This window comes from Zalophus californianus, chromosome 13, assembly GCF_009762305.2.
Source record: "Zalophus californianus isolate mZalCal1 chromosome 13, mZalCal1.pri.v2, whole genome shotgun sequence".
Taxonomy (NCBI): Eukaryota; Metazoa; Chordata; class Mammalia; order Carnivora; family Otariidae; genus Zalophus; species Zalophus californianus.
The window spans coordinates 48519015-48541837 of record NC_045607.1 but is presented as its reverse complement, the minus strand read 5'-3'; the positions used below and the strand labels follow the sequence as shown (position 1 = coordinate 48541837).

At 41.0% G+C, this 22823-nt stretch overlaps 1 protein-coding gene across 4 annotated transcripts in view; it reads right to left on the bottom strand.

Moving 5' to 3' along the window:
• HACD4 (3-hydroxyacyl-CoA dehydratase 4) overlaps positions 1–22823 on the bottom strand; it is a 47376-nt gene that overhangs the window by 13821 nt on the left and 10732 nt on the right. For 2 of the 4 annotated variants that reach the window (XM_027615372.2, XM_027615373.2), the window contains 4 exons: positions 19513–19616; positions 16754–16881; positions 6356–6468; positions 1210–1316 (listed from right to left, as the gene is read on the bottom strand). In XM_027615372.2, the coding sequence (XP_027471173.1) occupies positions 1210–1316; positions 6356–6468; positions 16754–16881; positions 19513–19543 (379 nt within the window). In that variant the 5' untranslated portion in view covers positions 19544–19616. Of the gene's footprint in view, positions 1–1209; positions 1317–6355; positions 6469–16753; positions 16882–19512; positions 19617–21013; positions 21349–22823 lie in introns of those variants that run through there. The other 2 variants (XM_027615374.2, XM_027615371.2) reach the window with 2 other exon arrangements.

The following is a 22823-nucleotide window of genomic DNA, read 5'->3' as shown; positions in this document are numbered from 1 at the left end:
GAAGCATATACTCCCCTAATATCCTCAAGCTTTTTGCAAACTTATGAATTATTTAAGTTTTAGGTTTACATTTAGGCTAAGTAGCTAGCTTACTTCATACTGTATTCAGTAATTTATTCAGTGTTTATTGAGCATGTATATTGGGTACATGAGAAAAAGGGAAGCAAGGAAACAACAACCCCATATCCCCACATTGCTTAGAGGCTAGACAAGAAACAGACATCATTCAAAGAACCACGCAAGGGGTGCCTGGGTGGCTCAGTTGGTTGAGTGACTGCCTTCGGCTCAGGTCATGATCTCAGGGTCCTGGGATCGAGCCCCGCATCGGGCTCCCTGCTCGGCAGGAAGCCTGCTTCTCCCTCTCGCACTCCCCCCCCCCCCACGCTTGTGTTCCCTCTCTCGCTGTCTGTCAAATAAATAAAATCTTTAAAAAAAAAAACAAAGACAAAGAACCACGCAAATGTCTAATTACATCTGAGACAGGTCTTATGAAAGAGAGATTCATGGTGCTGTACTAGGGCGGGGGGGGGGGTGGTGGTGGCAGGGAATGGGGGACAGGGAATGGACTTAGTTGAGAAAGTTGAGGAATGCTTCCCTGAGAAACTGATGACTGATCTAAAGGTAGAGTTAACTGTTACTGGCAGAGAGTGTGATGCATGGTAGATGGTTAAGTAGGAAAGATAGTCCAGCCAGGGGGAACCAAATTTCTATGCACTAAAAATAATCACTGGGGCGCCTGGGTGGTTCAATCGGTTAAACATCCGATTGACATCATCTCAGCTCAGGTCTTGATCTCAGGGTCATGAGTTCAAGCCTTACGCTGCACCCAGCGTGAGCCTACTTAAAAAAAAAAAAAATCACTGAGTAACTAAATGTTAAACCCCTTTTGGATGACTAAACTGAGAGAGGTTAAATGATTTGCTCAAAACTCACACAGAGTTAATGAAGTTAAGGGCCTGTACTCAGATGTCTTCATTCCTCATCCAATATTTTGTCTACTGTGCAAAGCTGCCTCCCCCTCTAACATTGTTTCTTAAATGCTTTGCTTTTTTGCATCAAGGGAAGTGTGCCAGGAATGATCCACTGACTCAGCTGTTAGCTAGCAGTAGCAAAAATAGTAATTTAATCATCAAAAAGTTAAATGAACCATTCATTATTACTAGATTGCTTTTGTCAGTAAGCAATAATGCAAAGTCACTGCTGTCTTACCTTCAGCAAGAACACACAGAGGATAAATCGGCATCCACAGTGTCTGACTGAGCCAGGTCAAGATGGCATAGGATATTCCTATGACTGATAACATGCTGTAAGTGTACCTAAAAGAAAACAAGGAGCTCAGAAACATCACTTCCTGCTGATGTCTGGGAAAGAACAAGGGAAGAAAATACCTTACACTGTAATTAAATACAGAGATACAACTGGAAAGTTTAAATTCCAAACTTTATATCCTATCATTTAAGCAGAAGAGGTGAACATAAATACATAGATACATACATATGGGGAAGGGAACTGTGTCAGTCTGGCTTGTCTCAGGGGGTAGATCATGGATAATTACGAAGGTAAACAAAGAAAATGGAACCCTTAGCCCTCAGCAAATTACAAGTTTCCCTGATTAGTGGCTTCAATTTCACTCAAAAGCTAAGCCCATTTTATGCAGCATGCCGCTAGATTTTTAAAGACAGACATACTTGTAGATATTTAGGGAATGAATTTTTAAAGTACAAGTGTGACTTCCAAGTCCTTATTTGGCATCCTTCTGCTTGTGTAGTTGTGCTATGCTGTGTGATCAGTTAAAGAACTGGCTTTTCAAGCTTGTTTTGGGTGCAGAGGTGGTTTTAAAGCTGCCTTCATGATGTAATAGATGAAGCAGTCTGCATCTTTTTGTTTCTCTGACTAGGCAGTGGTTCTCAAGCTTCAGCACACATCAGAATCAGCCAGAGGTCTTGCTGAAGCACAAATTGCTAGGCCATATACCCAGAGGGTCTCATTCTGTGGGTCTCAGGTACAGCCTGAGATTTTTCTATTATAAACAAGTTCCAGGAGATGCTAATGCCACACTAGTCTAGGGACTATACTTTGAGAACTACTGGAATAGGCTGTACATAATATGGCAAAACAAAATCCAAAACCTTGAAAACATGGAGAAAACTAAACCTTTCTTCTATTCTAGGACCCCGATTCCATTCCACAGAGGCAATGATCAATGCCAGTTTCTTATATATCCTCTCAAATATTCTTGCATTTGCTTATCTGTGTATATAAAAACCATATACCAACAGTGCAAGCCTTCACTAAACATGGCATGTTATCAAACTTGATTTGTACCAATCTCAGTGAAAAATTGGCATCTACTTTTTTATTGCAAGAGTACATGAGCATCTTATATGTTTAAAGCCACTTCTGATGAAGTCCAATGTATCTTTTATTCTTTTGTTGCTTCTGTTTTTGGTGTCTAAGAATCCACTGCCAAATCCAAAATCACCAAGATTTACCCCATGCGTTCTTCTCAGAGTTTTATAGTTTTAGCTCTTACATTTAGGTTTTCGATCCATTTTAACTTCTATGTATGGTGTGAGGTAAGGGTCCAACGCGAGTGGACATCTCGTTGTCCCAGCACCATTTGTTGAAAGACTGTTTCCCCCCCACCATTTAATGGTCTTGGTACCCCTGTCAGAAATCAACTGACTATATGAGAATTTATCCCTGGACTATCAATTCTATGATATATCTTTATGCCAGTATTGCATTATTATTGCTTTGTACTGAGTTTTGAAATTGAGAAGTGTGAGTCTTCCAACTATGTTCTTCTTCAAGATTGCTTGGGCTAGTCTAAGGTCCTTGAATTTCCATTATGAATTTTAAGATCAGCTTCGCAATTTCCGCAGAACAGCCAGCTGGGGTTCTGATAAGGATCACATTGAATATGCAGATCAATTTGGAGAGTGTTGCAGTCTTAACAATATTAAGTTTTCAACCCATAAACACTGGCTATCTCTTTATTTAGATATTTGTAAATTTCTCCCAACAGTATTTTAAAGTTTTCAATGTGTAAGTTCTGCACATCTTTTGTTACATTTATTCCAAAGTACTTTATTTTTTGATGCTATTATAAATGAAATTTTTCCTTAATTTTATTTTAGGATAGGTCATTGCAAGTTGTATAGAACACAAATGAGTTTTGTATATTGGTTCTGTATTCTACAACCTTTCTTTACCAGTTTACTAGTTCTAGTATTTTTAGTGGATTCCTTATGATTTTATTTACAAAATCATATAACCTGCCAATAGAGACTTTACTCCTTCCTTTCTAATATGATTGTCTTTTACATCATTTTCTTGCCTAACTGCCATGATGAGAACTTCCAGTACAATGCTGAATAGAAGTGGCAAGAGTGTACATTCTTCTTTCATTCCTCATCTTAGGAAGAAAGCATCAGTCTTTCAACATGAACAATCATCTGGATGTGCATTTTTTTATAGATGCCTTTATCAGGCTGAGGAAATTTCTAGTCCTTGCATTTATTTATTTATTTAAGATTTTATTTATTTGAGAGAGAGAGAGAGTGTGCGCACAAGTGGCGGGGGGAGGAGCAGAGGCAGAGGGAGAAGCAGACTCCCCACTGAGCACGGAGCCCAATGTGGGGCTCGATCCCAGGAGCCTGAGATCATGACCAGAGCCAAAGGCAGATACTTAACCAAGTGAGCCACCCAGGTGTCCCTCTAGTCCTTGCCTTAAAAAAAAAAGTCATTTTAGGGTAAGCAGGGAAGATAATTCCACCCCAACTTTACAGAGGAAAAAAAACAGTTTCAAAAAAGCTAGGTGCTCAGAAATTTCACTTCTAAGTTATGAGAAACGAAAGCCTATGTGCATAAAAAAGCTTGTACATGAATGTTCATAGCAGTATTCCTCATAACCAAAAAGTATGTCCATCAACTGAAGAATGGATAAAAGTGGTATATCGCTATAATGGAATATTATTCATCCATAAAAAGGAATGAAATACTGATACATGTTATAACATGGATAAACCTTGAAAACATTATGCTAAGTGAAGAAAATCAGTCACAAAAGGCCACATATTGGATGGTTCCATTTATATGAAATGTCCAGAATAGGCAAATTCATAGAGACAGTATTTAGTGGTTGCCAGGGGCTGAGAGGAGAAAATGGGGATTTTACTGCTGAAAGCTTTGGGGTTTCTTTATAGAGTGCAGTGAAAATGTCCTCAAATTAGTGATGATAGTTACCCATCTTTAAATACACTAAAACCCACAAATTTTCTATTTTAAATGGGTGAATGTTGGGTGTCTGAGTGTCTCAGTCAGTTAAGTGTCTGACTCTTGATTTCAGCTCAGATCATGATCTCAGGATCCTGAGACTGAGCCTTCTATCTGGCTCCACACTGAGCGTGGAGCCTGCTTAAGATTCTCTCCCTTTCCCTCTGCCCCTCCCCACCCCCACTCTCGCTCTATTTAATTAAAAAATAAAGGGTGAATATTAAAGTACATGAATTATCTCAATTCTTTTGTCTTTGAAGGCTCAGTGGTATGTCCAAGATTATATAGCAAGGAGTGGAGGTGGGATTCATCCTAAGATCTCCTCTGTTAAAAAGCCCTTCCATGGGGCGCCTGGGTGGCTCAGTCATTAGGCGTCTGCCTTCGGCTCAGGTCATGATCCCGGGGTCCTGGGATCGGGTCCCACATCGGGCTCCTTGCTCAGTAAGGAGCCTGCTTCTCCCTCTCCCTCTACTGCTCCCCCTGCTTGTGCTGACAAATAAATAAATGAAAATCTTTAAAAAAAAAAAAAAGCCCTTCCATGACATCATGATACTACTCTCAATGTTAAAATCATTTTGTTCTCTAATGGGTTTACCTGAGCTTATCAGAGACTGAACTGACACTGGAAGAGTCAGGCATACCAGAGAACAATATGTCAGAAAGTCCCAGTCCCAGATGGGGCTCCTTGTCTCACGAACAGAAAGTCATGGGCTACAAAAGTCCATGAAATTCGCCCCAGGTCTACAAAACTGTCAGTTAAAAATGAGGAATAACTTCCTAAATTATATATACAAAGAATGATAGTCCTTTTCATTCAACAAAACATTTCATTCTAACTCACTCTAGGGCTCATCCCATTATTTAGAAATACTTTAATTCAGCCAAGTTACTGACAATATAATAAATGAGTAATTTACGTAACCTCAGCTAAAATGCTAGGGTGCTTTTGTTACCTATCCACATCCAGATCTTGCCAAGTGGGAGGGGTGGTTCTCATTTGTGAAAGCCAAAGTAGCAGTTAGGACACCTCCCCAAGATGAGCCTCTGAGCAAAGGCGACTATTTACCCCACTGCTGGTAGATATAAGACTAGACCCCTCTCTTTGCAAAGTTTTAGAAATAGAAGGAAACTGAAGATGATCTAGAGCAAAGGTTCTTAATCTGAGGTTCAAGGATTCTGAGGGACTCCACAAAATAACTTAAGTCATTGAGACGCACTGGAATTGTATATAAAATGTACCATGGCAATGAAAAGTACAGCATAGGGAATATAATCAAAAATATTGTAATACTGTTGTATGGTAACAGATGGTGACCGCACTTATCGTGGTTGGCACTGATTAATGTATAGAGAACTGTCCAATCAGGGGCGCCTGTGTGGCTCAGTCGGTTAAGCATCTGCCTTCGGCTCAGGTCATGATCCCGGGGTCCTAGGATCGAGCCCCACATCGAGCTCCCTGCTCAGTGAGGAGCCTGCTTCTCCCTCTCCCTCTGCTGCTCCCCCTGCTTGTGCTTGCTCTGTCAAATAAATAAAATCTTAAAAAAAAACCACACACACAAAACTGTCCAATCAGTATGTCATATACCTGAAACTAACAAAACACTGTAAGTTAATTATACTTCAATAAAAAATACAGAATAAATGTATGTGGAGGTGTGTTCTTCCCCAGAGTGATGAGGCCCTATATTTAAAGTACTCTGGAATTCACAGAAACCAACTTGGTAAATCCTAACTATGACATAATAGAAGTCTTGCTTTGCTTGTTAGAGTAACATGTACCAGAGCAATTTCACGGAATGCCTTTCATTAGCAAGCAGCTGTGAGGTTTATCCCAAATTGGTGCTATGCCAAGTCTTCTGCTGGAAAACTGAATGCACCGATTTGCTCTTGTAATACCACGGGAGGTTTGCATTACCTCCGATATGCCCATTATGGAAAGCACTAAGAATACATTTCCATATCAAGATAAAATAATTTGCAAAGGGGTTATGTTTTTCTCATGCAAGGTAACCAAATGTAGGCAGCTATTACTAGTAGAAAAGCAACTTGGCTTTAAGAGATTATTTTGCCTCCTTACCTAACCATATCCAATAGATTCCAAAAGATGAATAAAACACACACCACATATTTCTCTTGGACTTCCTCTTGACTGGTGATCACCACAAAGAGGATGATTATTCTCTCTGTGAGCTAACAAAGAAACAGCAAAGTCAAGAATTAGGATCATCTGTTAAACATGTAGGTAATTTTCTAATTTTAGAAACCAGCGTTCCTCTTCAAAGTATGCTTTAACTGGAAATAGGTATGCTAAACTGTTAACATGGTCTCTCAGGGAGTAGGGTTACAAGTCAATTTCATTTCCTCCTTGGTGTTTTTTGTATTCTCCAAATTATATATCATGAATGAAAAGAAAATATTTTATCTAATCAGGATATTTCTCCTCCTGCGATATATGCACCCATGTTTTTATTCACTTTGGCAAGCTTTTATTGAATGTCCACTATGTATCAGATGCCAAGGTAATATATATAGTGCAAGTGTGGTCCTTGCTACATAGAGTAGGAGTGGTAGGAGAATGTGGGGGTAGAATTCGCACACGGTGTGAATAATGCTGTCATTTGAAGTGCTCTGAATGGGAGCACAGGTGAGGGACATACCTGTCTGGGGAAAGGATGCAGAGAGATTTATTAAGACAGGCAACACCTCAGCTGGATCAGGGGTTTGTCAAGTAGACTGAATAGGAAAAAGGACATCCTAGGTCAGGTGAGCCCGCGAAGCAAACAGGCAGGTGTGAAAATGCAGGTGTATTAGGAAGTAAGGAGAACCCCTGGAGGCTAGAGTTGGGGGAAGGTACAGAAAAGGGAATACATAGATAAAATCGAAAACGTGGTGGGGGCTGGGTTATAAAGGGTTTTGAATGATAGGCCAAGAAATTTCGATCTCATCTAACAGGGAAGCTATTGTAGCTTTTTTTTTTTTTTTTTTTTTGGAGGGTGGATGGAGGGGAAAGAGAATATAATCCTAACCTTTATAAGCCAGTGGAAAATGAAAAGAATTTAACATACACATTTTTTTACAAGTCAGTAAGCATTTGCAAATCATTGAGAATTCATACACTTATGGCTTAGCTCCAATTACTGACCTCAAAAAATAAGTTTTTCTTTCCCAACCTAAATATAATGTGCCTTCTTAATTTCCCTGTACAGTGGGCATTTTTTGTTTTGTTTTTTTTAACAAAACATTCTACTTTGTTCTCAATGGTCAAAGGAAAATGTACTTGAGACTGAGGGAGCATATTAGTGATAAAGGAAAGGGGAGGATTGCTTTATATTTTTCAATAGGCAGATCTTTATTTTTAAGGCAGATCAAGGAGAAAGAATGGAACAATCTGTGACTTAGAATCACAGGTTGTTAATCCTGGAAAATCATCTAGTGCAGAGAAATCCCAGATTTGCTAAAACTGGGCCACATGATCAGATATGCATGTGTATGAGCTCTACCAGCATGTATGACCACAGCAGTGAGTCAAGAGGATCTTTGCTTGGCTAAGGGAATTAGATATGATTCAAACCTTAGTCAATCTATAGAAGCCATTTACATAGCTGTACTGATTCTGTCAGTCTTTCTTTAAAATGCCCCAGTTTCTTGATTTAATTATATTTACATAATGAAGTATACTTAACCTCAATTAAAATTACCAAACGATCCAAGCTTGCATCAGTGACAGCGGGCAGCCTTCAGATAAAAGATTTTAGCAGCACAAAAATCAAATTACCATATGACGCAGTAATTCCACTACTAGATATTTACCCCAAGAAAACAAAAACACTAATTTAAAAAGATACAGACACCCCTGTTTATTGAAGCATTATTTACAATAGCCAAGATAAGGAAGCAACCCAAATTGTTTGTTTCCTATAGCTAAGAGTCTCTTATGGTTTGCCTCCCTTTTTTAAAATTTATTTTTTAAAAATATTGTATTTATTTACTTGAGAGTGCAGAAGGGGGAGAGGGGCAGAAGGAGCGGAAGCAGCTGACTGCCTGCTCAGTGGGGAGGCTGATGCAGAATTCGATCCCAGGATTCCGAGCTCATGACCTGAGCCAAAGTCAGCCGCTTAACCCACTGAGCCACCCAGGTGCCCCAACTCCCTCTCCGTTTTTATCTTATTTTTCCTTTCCTTCTATGTTCATTTTCTTGTTTCTTAAATTCCACATTTGACTGAATATTACTCAACCATAAGAAAATGAGATCTTGCCATTTGCAACAGCATGAATGGACCTAGAGGGTACAATGCTAAGTGAAATAAGTCAAAGAGAAAGACAAATACTATATGATTTCACTCATATGTGGAATTTAAGAAACAAATGAACAAGCAAAAAGAAACAAAACAACAGACTCAAATACAGAGAACAAACTGAGGGTTGCACAAGGGGATGTGGGTGGGGCGATGGGTAAAATAAACGGGATTAAGAGTATACTTATTGTGATGAACACTGAGTAATGTATAGAATTGTTGAATCATGTTGTAGACCTGAACTATAACACTATATGCTAATTGTACTTCATTTAAAAAAATAAAAATTAGTTTTAGCCTCAAAGACTTATAACCAAAATTATTTCAATCCTATGAACTTTTGTTGAGAACTTTAAAAACATATCCATAATATGTGCAAAATCACCGATTATTTTCTTCTGTAAGACATAATCATTTACTTATTTCTATTTATGTATTTTTTGTTTATTCATCATTCAGTACATATTTATTGAGTGCACTGTTCTGGGTCCTGGGAGATGTAGCTATGAACAAGACCACATTCCAGCCCTCAGGGTATTTACATCCTACTTCGTGAGGTATACAGTAAGCAAATTTAGAATAGTTGAGAGTTCAAGACAAATAGCCTAAATCCAAACTTTCACTCCACCATTCACAATTTATGTGGCTTTGGGTAATTCATTTAGCTTTTGGGCTAATTATACTGCAGATAATAATCAGCATTAGCATTATATAGTAAATTATAAAGGATAAAGTTATGATTGAAGATTTGAAGATTAAATAAGTTAATGCACATGAAGAACGTAGAAAACTATTTGGCACATAAAAATCCCTAAATAAATCTACGTTATTACTAATAAAATAAACATAATGTAGTGATTAGTATATTTACAGGAAAACATATTTTTCTACAGATCATTAAGACTATCACTGAATAAAAAAGGTTAGTCTCAGCATCTTTAAAATTATACTATAAATATAGTTTTATAACGATCACACTGAAGAACTCCATGGATCAAATACAAAAAACAAACAGGAAAATTCTAAAATCTTACCTACAGAGCGAATTGTGTCATTCATTCCCAGGAGGCTTCAACACTGAGAACGTCGGCTTGACAATCCCCAGTACAGTTTTATCTCTCACAATGCAAACCTGTTTTCAACTCAAAACTGGAAAACCCATATGGCTGTATGGAAAACCCAATTATTTAATCTAGCAATGCAAAGAGGCACCTGCTTCACAGCTAAAAAGAAATCAGGGTGAAACTTGGCTGTTTTCCTAAAACAGTTTACATTAAGAACACCCTTGGTATTTTCTATTTGTTCTCAGAATCTAGGATTGTGAAAAATCTTTGGAGTTATTTTTGGCAAGCAGATCCCTGCTTGCCCTTAGCAGAAATAGGTGATATTCGTAAATATAAAAATGGTTTTTGCGATTTGGGTTCACAAATGGAAGTTTTTGTGGGCACAGTAATCTGGGGGTAGTAATTCCTAGTGTGTCGATTTACAGATTTTTCAAGTTTTGTAAAATTAACACGTGTGGCAGTGTTTCTTGCAATGCAAAGGATGAATGCAGCATTAAGCCACTTTAACTGTTCTATATGAAGTCTTTGAATTTAAAGCATTTCTCAAAAGGTGAAGGGGTAAATGGGATTACTCCGAGGGTTTCCTAAATGTACAGCGATCTAATGTCCTGATCCAAAGGCTAGTTTTGTGGATATTTTCCTGTCTCCTGGAGTTAAGACAACCTAAGGCTTTTGTCAATAAAAACCTCTTTCTCAGGCTTCTGCACAAAGTTAGAACAAAGTCCTTCAAAGTCAGTATTTCAGAGTTGGCAGTGTTTCCACGCTATAAAAACTAAGTTGTTTAAAAATAAATAAAATAGAAAATAAAAACCTAGTTTTTTTTTTTAAAGATTTTATTTATTTATTTGAGAGGGAGAGAATGAGAGAGAGAGAGCACGAGAGAGGGAAGAGGGTCAGAGGGAGAAGCAGACTCCCCACTGAGCAGGGAGCCCGATGTAGGACTCGATCCCGGGACTCCAGGATCATGACCTTGAGCCAAAGGCAGTCGCTTAACCAACTCAGCCACCCAGGCGCCCATAGTTGTTTTGATTACATCTATTGAAATATATGAATTTCCCAATTCAACTTTTTTTACCAAGCTAAATTATGTAAGCTCTTTTGGGAGGAAGGGGTTGGAGAGGAAAGATGTGTAGTTTTCACTTATATTATCATGTCTTATAATAGTTATGTTTGTTTGGGACCTAAATTACTTTCCCATTTTATAAATTAAAACACAGAAAATTTATTGGGGCGCCTGGGTGGCTCACTCATTAAGCATCTGCCTTCAGCTCAGGTCATGATCCCAGGGTCCTGGGATAGAGCCCCATGTCAGGTTCCCTGCTTGGTGGGGAGCCTGCTTCTCCCTCTCCTGCTTACCCTGCTTGTGTTCTCTCTCGCTGTCTCTGTCAAACAAATAAGTAAAATCTTGAAAAAAAAAACCCAGAATATTTACTATATTTCTTTATATGACTTTAATGGATATGTAATTATTTCCAAAAATGGATGTCTATGAGCAACTATTTGTTATAGTTTTGCCCTTTTCCCCCAAAGTATATTTAAAAGAATACATAACATTATTATTATTTTTAAAGATTTATTTATTTGACAGAGAGACACAGTGAGAGCAGGAACACAAGCAGGGGGAGTGGGAGAGGGAGAAGCAGGCTTCCCGCCGAGCAGGGAGCCCGATGTGGGGCTCGATCCCAGGACCCTGGGATCATGACCTGAACTGAAGGCAGACACTTAACAACTGAGCCACCCAGGCGTCCCTAAATTGATTATTATTGTATTTTATTGTATACTGTATGTTTTGAAAATACATAAAAATTTTTTATTGTGTTAAATTATTTTAGTCTGTCAATTGTGTATAATTTCAGAAATTCATAATGGCTTTTCCCTGTCAAAATAAAGATGTACGTATAAAACATCTAAAAATGCACAGAACAGAGAAAACAAACAGACCTCCTGTACACATACCACCACCATTTGATACATGGCTCAACTAGCTACATTTTCCTATTGCTTTTTGGAATTACTTATCTTGATACTTTGGAAGACCAGTTTCCAAAACGAGAATTCAGTCATGCCTTAGACTCACAAAGGTAATGGCAAAATACCATCACAAATACGCAGACATGTGTTTTGGCCCACTGAAAGCAGCTGGGCACCGTGCCTTTTTCAGGATACTGTATGCAGTCAGCTGTGATTGCTGAGTAGCTTAACCACATTCTTAACTACGGTTTCTTCACTTAAAAAATGGGGAAACAGGAAAACCAAGAATGGTTACACAACCTTAGAGTTTTGTTTGGTTATTTTAAAACAGAGGCCTCACAGTCATCTCATAATGAGGGAATTCTTCTAAAAGTCAGAACTCAAAGGAAGGAGGCAGAAAATGAAATTTTGAACATGATGATATAGGTTTTCAAAACTCTTTCCAACACCAGGTCCTTCAGGAAAACTATAGAAAAGACAGTAAATGAGTTAACACAAATAGAGAACAGATAAAATTTCAGAGGAGAAAAAAAAAAAAAAAAGGAAGCCAAACAATCACAAAAGAAATTAACAGTAGCCAGGTTGAAAATGGTAGCCATCTTCCCTGATGTGGTGAATTCCCTTCTTGTTATCCCTGCCAACAAAAAAGACTTAAAAATCACTTGAGCCCCATTAACAGTAGACACTATAAACTCACTTTGAATAAAAAGATTCAATGTATATTTGCCATTATTATCTTAAATTACCAAACCAGGATATAGTTTGATTACAGTGATCATAGTTCTATAAACCATTACATTAATAGTGATCCTGGGTGGCTCAGTCGTTAAGCGTCTGGCTTCGGCTCAGGTCATGATCCCAGGGTCCTGGGATCGAGTCCCACATCGGGCTCCCTACTCCGCAGGAAGCCTGCTTCTCCCTCTCCCACTCCCCCTGCTTGTGTTCCCTCTCTCGCTGTGTCTCTGTCAAATAAATAAATAAAATCTTTAAAAAAAAAAGGAAATACACTTAAGGGAAGTCCATCTAGGTCTTGGCTAGCTGGCTAGTCTGTTATTAGGAGTTCAGACTCTAAATATTATCCTGATTTTTATTTTACATTTGATATTTCAAGACTTAAAATGTCTTCATCCTAATGAATACTATTTCTCTATTTTTATTTAACAAGTAAAATTTAAAATCTCCCATAAACTTGTAATGCTGAGTTCTTAAGAGGCTCCTTAGGATTATATTGCTATTTCCATCTTTATTTTTTTTTAATATTTTATTTTTTTGAGAGAGAGAGAGAGAGAGCACAAGAGGGGAGAGGGTCAGAGGGAGAAGCAGACTCCCTGCTGAGCAGGGAGCCCGATGCGGGACTCGATCCCAGGACCCTGAGATCATGACCTGAGCCCAAGGCAGTTGCTTAACCAACTGAGCCACCCAGGCGCCCCGCTATTTCCATCTTTAAACTTTCATGGTATTTTAAACAAATGTTAATACAAGAATCTGTGTCACTTTAGTCAACAAAAATTTAAGGCGCACATTTATGTCCTACTTTGCTAGATGCTAGCAATACAATCAGATTCTGACAGATTATTTTCACAATGCAAATTTGTCAAATTTATTTATTTCCATTTTTCCGATTTTGCAAATGAAGTTATCCTCACAGAAATCCCTTTTTCTGTAGATTTTAAACACATGTTCATATAGTCACCTAACTTTTCTTTGTACGGAAAATACCACTTTTTTTCTCTTGCCTTACCAGCAGTGATTTCCTGTACTGAATCTCGACCCATGAATTTCTCATCCTCCTTCAACCTGCCTTTAAAAAGAAATATGGTGGGGCGCCTGGGGGGCTCAGTCAGTTAAGTGTCTGCCCTTGCCTCAGGTCATGGTTTCTGGGTCCTGGGATCGAGTCCTGCATCAGGCTTCCTGCTCACTGGGGAGTCTGCTTCTCCCTCTCCCTATCTCTGTGCCCCTCTGCCCCCACCCCCACATTCATGCGGGCTCTAGCTCTCTCTCTTAAATAAATAAAATATTAAAAAAAAAAAAAAAGGAACATGGTCATCTAGGGCTAAAGACCTGGAGAGGAAACAAGTAATAGCTAAAATAACAGCAATAGTTTCCAGATATTGTATTCTAACTAAGCACTAGGAACTTAATCCCACCCATTTTTTCAGTTACTCCATGAGATGTTATTTTCACACCACATGAGAAAATGAGGTTCAGAACAATTTCTATGTTTAAATTCATACAACTAGTTTCTACTCCTGAAATTAATATCACAGTATCCTTTAACTAACTGGAATTTAAATAAGAACTTGAAATAAAAAAAATAAATTCATACAACTAGTAAGAGCTAGAACTGGGATTTGAATCCAGGTCTGTAGGATTCCCAAGTCTATGATTAGATGCTATATTAGATAAACATCAATGATCTCTCCTTTCCATTTGTATTCAGTAAAAGTGGCAGAAAGAACAAGAAATGGCTGAGTATTCTGTTCCTTGGATATGGGTGAAGGAAACATTTTTTTTTTGGATCTTTTTTTTTTTTTTAAGATTTTATTTATTTGAGAGAGAGTACGAGAGAGCAGGGGCGGCGGGGGGTGGGGAGAAGCAGGCTTCCCACTGAGCAGGGAGCCCAATGCGGGGGGCTCGATCCCAGGACCCTGGGATCGTGACCTGAGCCAAAGGCAGACGCTTAACAACTGAGCCACCCAGGTGCCCCTGGACCATCTACTCTTGGCCAGAGAGTCTGTGTGGTGTCTTTCCCCCAAAACAGCTCTATGACTGTGGATATGATCCCACAGCGACAGCTAGAGGAGCCAGGTGTCAAACCCAAGTCTGAATGACTCTAACCCTGACTCTCCTCCATCCTACACTGCCTAGGGCAGTGGCACCGTGAGAGTGGGAAGCGGCTGTGCAACCTGCCCCTTAAGAGAAGATCACCTCAGTGCTTCCCACAGCAACAGCATTATTGCCCTGGATGTTTCCAACTGGCTAGTCTAACTGTGCAGTGTCTTGGAATGAGGTCATTTTTTCATAGAATTCTTATTAGTGACTTGAGTTGCAAGTTTTCAGGGCTTTGCTTTTCAACTGCTAACTATAATACGGGTAATGTGATTAAAACCTACTTGCAGAACCATGCTCATGGAAGAATTATCATTAAAATGTCCATACTATCCAAAGCAGACTACAGACTCAATGCAAACCCTACAAAAACACATTTTCACAGAAGTAGAACAAATAATCTTAAAATTGGTATGGAACCACAAAAGACCTTGAATAGACAAAGTAGTCTTGAGAGAGAGCCACACAGTGGAGGTATTACAATCCCAGATTTCAAGATATACGACAAAGCTGAAGTAACCAAAACAGTATGGTAGTGGCCCAAAAACAGACACAGAGATCAAAGGAACAGAATAGAGCCCAGAAATAAACCCATGATTATATGGTCAATTACTCTTCAACAAAGGAGGTAATAAAATCCAATGGGGAAAAGACAGTCTCTTCAACAAATCGTTTTGAGAAAATGGGACAGCTACATGTCAAAGAAAAAAACTGGACCACTTTCTTACACCATACACAAAAATAAACTCAAAATGGATTAAAGACCTAAATGTGAGACCTAAAACCGTTAAACTAAAAGAAAACACAGGCAGTAATCTCTTGGACATCAGCCTTAGCAACATATTTATGCATATGTCTCTGCAGGCAAAAGAAACAAAAGCAAAATTAAACCATCGGGACGACACCAAAATAAAAAGCTTTTGCACAGCAAATGAAACCATCAACAAAACAAAAAGGCTACCTAGCGAATGGCAGAAGATATTTGAATGAGAAATATCTGATAAGGGGTTAATATCCAAATATATATGAAACACACAACACCAGAAAAACAAACAATCCAATTAAAAAATGGGCAGAAGTGAATATTTTTTCAAAGAAAACACACAGATGGCCAGCAGGCATATGAAAAGGTGCTCAACATCACTCATCATCAGGGAAATGCAAATCAAAACGACAACGAGATACCACCTCATACCTGGAAGTGTCTAGAATCAGAGACAAGAAACAAGTGTTGGCAAGGATGTAGAGAAAAGGCAACTGTTGGTGGGAATGTAAATTAATGCAGCCACTGGAGAAAACAGTATGCAGTTTACTTAAAAAATTAAAAACAGAAATACCATATAATCCAGTAACACCACCACTACTGCGTATTTACCCACAGAAAACAAAAACACTAATTTGAAAACATATGTACCCATGTTTACTGCCGCATTATTTCTAATAGCCAAGTTATGAAAACACCCCAAGTGTCCATCCATAGATGAATGGATAAAGAAGATGTGGTGTGTACACACACACACACACACACACACACACACACAAAGTAATACTCAACCATGAAAAAAGAATGAGATCTTGCCATTTACAAGAACATGGATGGAGCTAGAGGGTACTGTGCTAAGTGAAATGAGTTAGAAAGACAAAGACCACATAATCTGACTTATTTGTAGCACCTAAAAAATAAATGAACAACCAACCAAAAAAATAATAATAATAAAGGCCCCAAACAGACTCCTTAATACAGGGAACTGATGGTTGCAAGAGGAGTGGTGATTGGGGGGATGGGTGAAATAAAGCAGATTAAGAGGTACCAATGTTCAGTTACAAAATAAGTCACAGGAATGAAAAGTACAGCATAGAGAACACAGTCAATAATATCGTGTGTGTGTGTGTGTGGTTTTTTTTTAAGATTTTATTTATTGATTCATGAGAGACAGAATGAGAGAGAGAGAGGCAGAGGGAGAAGCAGGCTCCCAAGGAGCAGGGAGCCCGATGCGGGGCTCGATCCCAGGACCCTGGGATCACGACCTGAGCCGAAGGCAGACGCCCAGCCATCTGAGCCACCCAGGCGCCCTGTGTGTTTTTTTTAAAGATTTATTTATTTGAGAGAGACAGAGAATGCACATAAGTGGGAGGGGCAGAGGAAGAGGGAGAGAGAAACCCAAGCAGACTCTGTGCTGGTAGTGGAGCCCGAGGCGGGGCTCAATCTCATGACCCTGAGATCACAACCTGAGCCAAAACCAAGAGTTGGCTGCTTAACTGGCAGCACCACCCAGGCACCCCCAATGATATTGTTAAAAACAAAACAAAACCTACCTGCAGAAACCTAGGAAAGAGATGGTTTGGTTCAATGCCAACATAGATATGCAGCAACTCCAGGAGGGAAATGGACTGGCAAAGGCGCATCACAAGACCAATAGCATAAAACGTGTCAACCATGGAACCTGCATCCAGGGAATTAAAAATAGATACAGTAAGTAAAAATTAGGTCACAACCCAAGTCTATGCAGCACTTTGAAATAAAAATTGTGATTATTTACTTTTTTCATTGTACATGTGAGAAATTTCCTAACAGCTACTAAACTATTAAGAATACTATGCAACCCGGCGCCTGGGTGGCTCAGTTGGCTGAGTGACTGCCTTCAGCTCAGGTCATGATCCTGGAGTCCCGGGATCGAGTCCCGCATCGGGCTCCCTGCTTGGCGGGGAGTCTGCTTCTCCCTCTGACCCTCCCACCTCTCATGCTAACAAATAAAATCTTAAAAAAAAAAAAAAGAATACTCTGCAACCAAAGAAAGCACTTCATATTGTAGTCTATCTTAATTGCTCCTCTTCTAAAAAAGTAAAAATTTGAAAAAGGCGGCCCATGGCCAAAGCTATAGTATTTATTCTCCATATATAATTCCCCATATATGTTATAAAGCAATTCCCGCACAAAAGTAACCCAGTAGAATCTAGACTCTATCAACTGTAAACAGGTTGGAGATAAGCTTATTAAAGAAGCTGGCGTGCTCACACCTTTTTGACAAGACAATGACAAAGATGAGAAAAATATGATTCTAGAGAAGCTTTATGGAAAGGACATTATAATGATGTCATGTTTAATAACATCTTATTTGTGTCTTACACATACTTGGTTAGTGCCTTCTAGACCTTGGTTAGAACCTGGGCCTTTGGTGGGGACTTTTGGAGATTGCATTGCAGAGAGCCCACACTGCATTTGGAAAAGAACTGAAATAGGAGAGAAACAACTATTCCTCTAAATAGGATAAATCTGTTGGTTTAAATTTTAAAATGAAATCCCACCATGTTAAGAAACATCTTCGGAAGACTTGGCTGTCTTTCCTGCCCAGGGATCATCCACATGATGATAATTTATGGAGCACTAAGGGTTTCTCTTCTCAACAGCTCTAGCAGGTGAGCACTATTAGCATCATCCCCATTTCACAGAGGGTTCCCAAGGCGCTCTCATCCACTGCCCTGCACTTGCTACAACAGAGCATTACCAGTTACATAGCTCTGTGATGGGGAAGGTAGCAGGCGTTACTCTTCAGGTGATGAGATTGCTACTAAGCTACTTAATTTATACATTGACTCAGGAATTGTACTGAACTCCCACTTAGTTGTTTTCAGTCTGCTTTCCATACGAATGGTTGTGTTGCTTTAATAAGAGGCTTCTCCAATTATAACAGTAGGATAATAATTAAGAAATAAACGCACTGCTGACTAAAGCAATTTTTCCCACTGGAAAGGCCAGGCAGGATAAGAAAGAGTTCATTGCTTGTAACTCTTGGTGTGAATGACTTGTAATATGCCCACAAAGCCTCAGCTAACTTTCAAGGCCTAGAAGTGTCGGTTTTTTTCCTATAAACATGCAGGGAAGTTTTCTCATCACTCATGTTTTCCTCTGCTTGAAGACTCCCAACATTCATAAGTTGAAATTCAAGCCTTAGATTGTATCTTTGGAGGTTGCTGAGTGAAAGAATTTAACTGCAGATTCGCAGTAATAAAAAGCAACCTAAAATAGTTATGGTACCTCGGAATTAGATTAATTTCCTTATGATACAGAAGTATCTGTTCTGAATTGATGAGCACAGCATGACTTTTCCCGGGAATATTCTATGTGTTTGTTTCTAGCTGAAACTAGCAGTTGCTCAAACTGTCAAGTCATCCAACAGTTGTAAACTGTGATGACACCCATGTGGGGATAGAACATGAAAAGAATGTTATTTTGGGCGCCTGGGTGGCTCAGATGGTTAAGCGTCTGCCTTCGGCTCAGGTCATGATCCCGGGGTCCTGGGATTGAGTCCCGCATCGGGCTCCCTGCTCCTTGGGAGCCTGCTTCTCTCTCTCTCCTCCTCTGTCTCTCATGAATAAATAAATAAAATCTTTAAAAAAAAAAAAAAAGAAAAGAATGTTATTTTGACAGTCAGTGATTCATTTCTTAAAAACTGAAATGCTAGTTAAAATATTTACTTTTTAGAAAACTGGAGGAAACATGACTTTAACCATTAATACCAACTCCCATATAGATGGTGAGTCATCTCTAAGGTTTGTCATTTACTTAGAGACACATTACTTCTTAAGGGGACCAAAGAGAACCCTGGGGTCTATATAGTTTGTCTTTCACTTATTGGTAGTCTCCAGTTATCTTAAGCCTGGGGAATAAAAAAAAGCAAGGGACGAATTTGGTTAATTCCTGAGTTCTCTGCACAAAATGTTATACTGGAATTTACAGATTTCCTCAAAACCCACCAAGTCTGCGAAAGTCTGCTGCAGAACCAAAAAGGAAGAGGCAGAACCACTCCAATGCCACGTCTGTGTTTTCAGGGCAAACTGCCTAGTCAGAGGGAAGTCAAGTCCCTGTCCTTCATCTCACCTGCCCCCTTCTCCAAAAAGGTTTTGGTTTTTGCAATGAGCAAAAAGTAAGGTTACTGAAAAATATGGCTACTAAATTTTAGAGCAGTGAAGGATATTAGGTGATGTTCACAGAAGTTGAAAAACTAACATAAGCAGGACTAGGTGAAAACAAGAACTGAAAGTTAAAAATCCAAAAACGGTTTTTGAAGTTTTACCTTCTCCAAATGAAAAGAACCGCACTGTCATATTGGTAAATATCCATGAGTGGCCACAGAACTGGATTAAGTAATAGATGAAAAGATAGGTGTTCTTTCTATACCTATAAATACAGGAAAATACCATGAAGTACTTCCTTCATAATAATCTTTTTTGGCATTACACACACATCTTTTAACTAACTTATTGGCCCACCTGAGCAAGAGAAAACCATTCCACATCAGAGTCTTTTATTTGGTTACCTCTGTAATGCAGATCAGATTTTTGAAAGGGCCCACAGCACACACTATCTGCTAAAAGGAGTATCCTGAGTTTGCTTAAAGCCAAATATGGCTCGATTTTAAAATTCACTTTCAGCTGAGGAAGTTCTAACCTTGTTCTCATGAAGGGCTAAAGAATTGCAAAGATGGCTTTGAATATTAAAAAAAAAAAAACGACGGTGAGGGCTTGACGTGCTCAATGTGTTCCTGCAACTCAGCCTACTAAGTGCAAACGCTGAGATGACTGCTTTATAGTTACAAGAGGGGAGTAGTGGTGGTGTTTCCCAATGGTGGATGATTCAGTAGTTGGCCACACCTGACTTGTGAATGCATTCTGTGATAGGGGTTAGTACCTCGCCACTGCCTATTACATTTGCAAGGGCAGACCGTTTCCGTCACCAGACACACATAGAAAGCAGTTTAGTGGCTCAGGCCAGAAAAGGGAAGTCAAGCTGGGTTTAAAACTGGGTTGCGGGGTATATGACTAAGGGATGATTGACAGATACACAGTTGGAGGTAGTTAGGAAAAGCATTGTTTGAAGTGTGCCCTGGGGGGTTCAGAAGGGTGGTGGGAGGGGCCCTGCCAGTACAGACAAGGATTTCTCCTACTCGGAGCTGTGAAACCTCTGAGAAGGCAAATAAGCAGGAAGCAGATACAGTATAGCTTGATGACAGGCACCCTACACATGATGCGAACTACTAAGAGGAGTGGGCGGAAGGAGGCCTTCCTTAAACCTGCATCAGAATCACCCGGCGTGTTGGTTAAACGTACACATCTCCAGGTCCACTGAACTGGGCTCTGGTGTCCACACCCCGATACCACTGAACTGGGCTATGGAATCTACACATGCGACAGTGTTTCTGCAGCTGGTAGATCTCAAACCCACCGTGCGACACCGGGTCCGAGAAAGTGCAGGAAAGGACTCGTGGTGGGCAGAAGGGGAAGGAAAAGAGGACTGGTAGAGCGTGCACAAAACGAAGGGGTGGCAGCGGAGCCTGTCCTTCCCATTTCCTCGTCTGGAGATGGGGGTAATAACAGAGCCTTCCTCCTAGGATTGGCGAGAGAACTGAAAACTAGCTAATGCCTGTCGAAAGTTCAAGGGTGCGCGGGGTTCAGGGTTGCGCAGCGCCGCGCCGCCGGGAGCCCGCCCAGCTGGCTGCGGGCGTGAGGGGGGGGACCCCGCCCCTGGAGCCCCACCCCCCGCACCCCTCGCCTCCCGCCACGGGCCGGGCGCCCTACCTGGGGTGCAGCCAGGCGGGCAGCGCCATGGCTTTCGTGGGCCGCCGCCGCCGGGCCCTCCAGCGCCGTCAGGGAAGGAGCGCCCGCCCGGGAGCGCGGGCCCGCGGCCAAGCCCCGGCCCGGAAAGGCGGGGCCTCTCCCCACTCAGCAATTTACAAAAAAAAACCCAACTAAGGTCGAGCTTTGGGAAGGAGACGAAAGCCAAGTTCCTGAAGTTCCAGCCGCGGCGAAGAGTGCGCCGCACCACGAATGCCGGACCCGGCGCGGCACGTGCGCGAGGCTGGGCTGGGCAGCGCGCCCGCGGGTTCACGAAGCCCCTGCCAGGGCTTCCTCATCTTTGCACTGACACTCCGTTGCAGCCGCGTGGAAATTAATGGACCCTCCTCCTTAACCTCCAAAAGCTGGCTTGCAGTCACGCCCTCCCTAAGGATGCTTGGGCTCCAAGTGGGCGCCTGCCTCTCTTATTACCCTCACGTGTGAGAGGCGGTCACAGCAAGGAAGTGTGTCGGCACACCTTCCCTAACCCCTTCTTTTCAGCTATGGGTCCTGATCCCTCCAGGATCAGGCACCCTTGCCCTCTAACCCTCGCCTGGGTCTTCACACATGCTTCCAAAACCTTTTACTCACGTTGTGTTTTTCTTCCTATCCTATGGCCACCCCCTCAGAAAACCTCCTGATCACTGAGGCCTAGGGCATTATTGTCTCCTTCATGCTGAGAGGACGCACCTCCTACTTTGCTTGTTACATCCAGACCACCTTCCAGCTTCTCCGCCCTCTAAGGGAAACATCCCCAAATAAATCCAAAACGAACAGAAAGCCAAGAAAGCACCTGCAAGTAAGCGGGTCGACCACACCTGATTATTGGAGCTGGAAGGTAGTAATGCCCGTTTTACCTAGAGGGAAGTTGTGACATTTGAAAAAATGTTAAGTCACTTGCCACAGTTCGCGCGACTGATGAAGGGCAGTATTAGAACTCCAAGGCTGCAGTGTTTTCATTAGGCCATAGGATCCTCCCTAGCAGTCCAGTACGACCTCCCACCGCAGGGCCCACCCCCCAGGTCTACATTTCTCAGTGTTTTCACCCACCCCTGCCCTCGCCAGAGCTTCATCCCTCCCCTGCATCCACCAGTCCCTCTCAGAATCACTCCATGCGTCATTACCAGTGCCTCTTCTCGCACCCTCAACCTCTCCTTTCCACGGGCCTGCATCACGGTGTAGGAACATGTTCAAATCTCTCCTACCCTAGAATTAAACATTTTATTCTTTCTGCTTCTCTTGGTGATCTCGCTCTCTCCCTCTTTTTCTCCTAACTGCCTGTCTGATGCTTCTTTTATTTCTTGTCATCTTCCTGTTTCATCACACCCTACACTTTGACTGTCGTCCTCAACACCTCCCTGAAACTGCTCTCTCAGGGAGCTGCCTTAATTTCCTGAGTCCTCAACCTATACTCACGGTGTAGACAACTCTACAGTCCTTGCTCTCTGCGGGCATTTGCTCTAACAGGGAAACGGATCCACAAGCAAACATTGGTGGCTAACCTGTCACCAATGCTCAGGCCAAGTCACGAAAGGAAGACAGTCCTGGATGGCCTGGAGTGGGGCAGAAAGACTGCCCAGAGGAAGTGACCCTTTATCACCACACACAGCCCCTGCGACTCCATCCTCCCCCCCCACCCCCATCAGCCGCTGCATTTACCACACTTCACATTTCCTCCCTCTCCCTCTGCAGCTCTGCCGGCTCTACTTCTCTTGCCTCCTGTCCTCCCTCTTTCTCTCTTCTCGATGGGCCCCCTTCTCCTGCTCTATTTCCT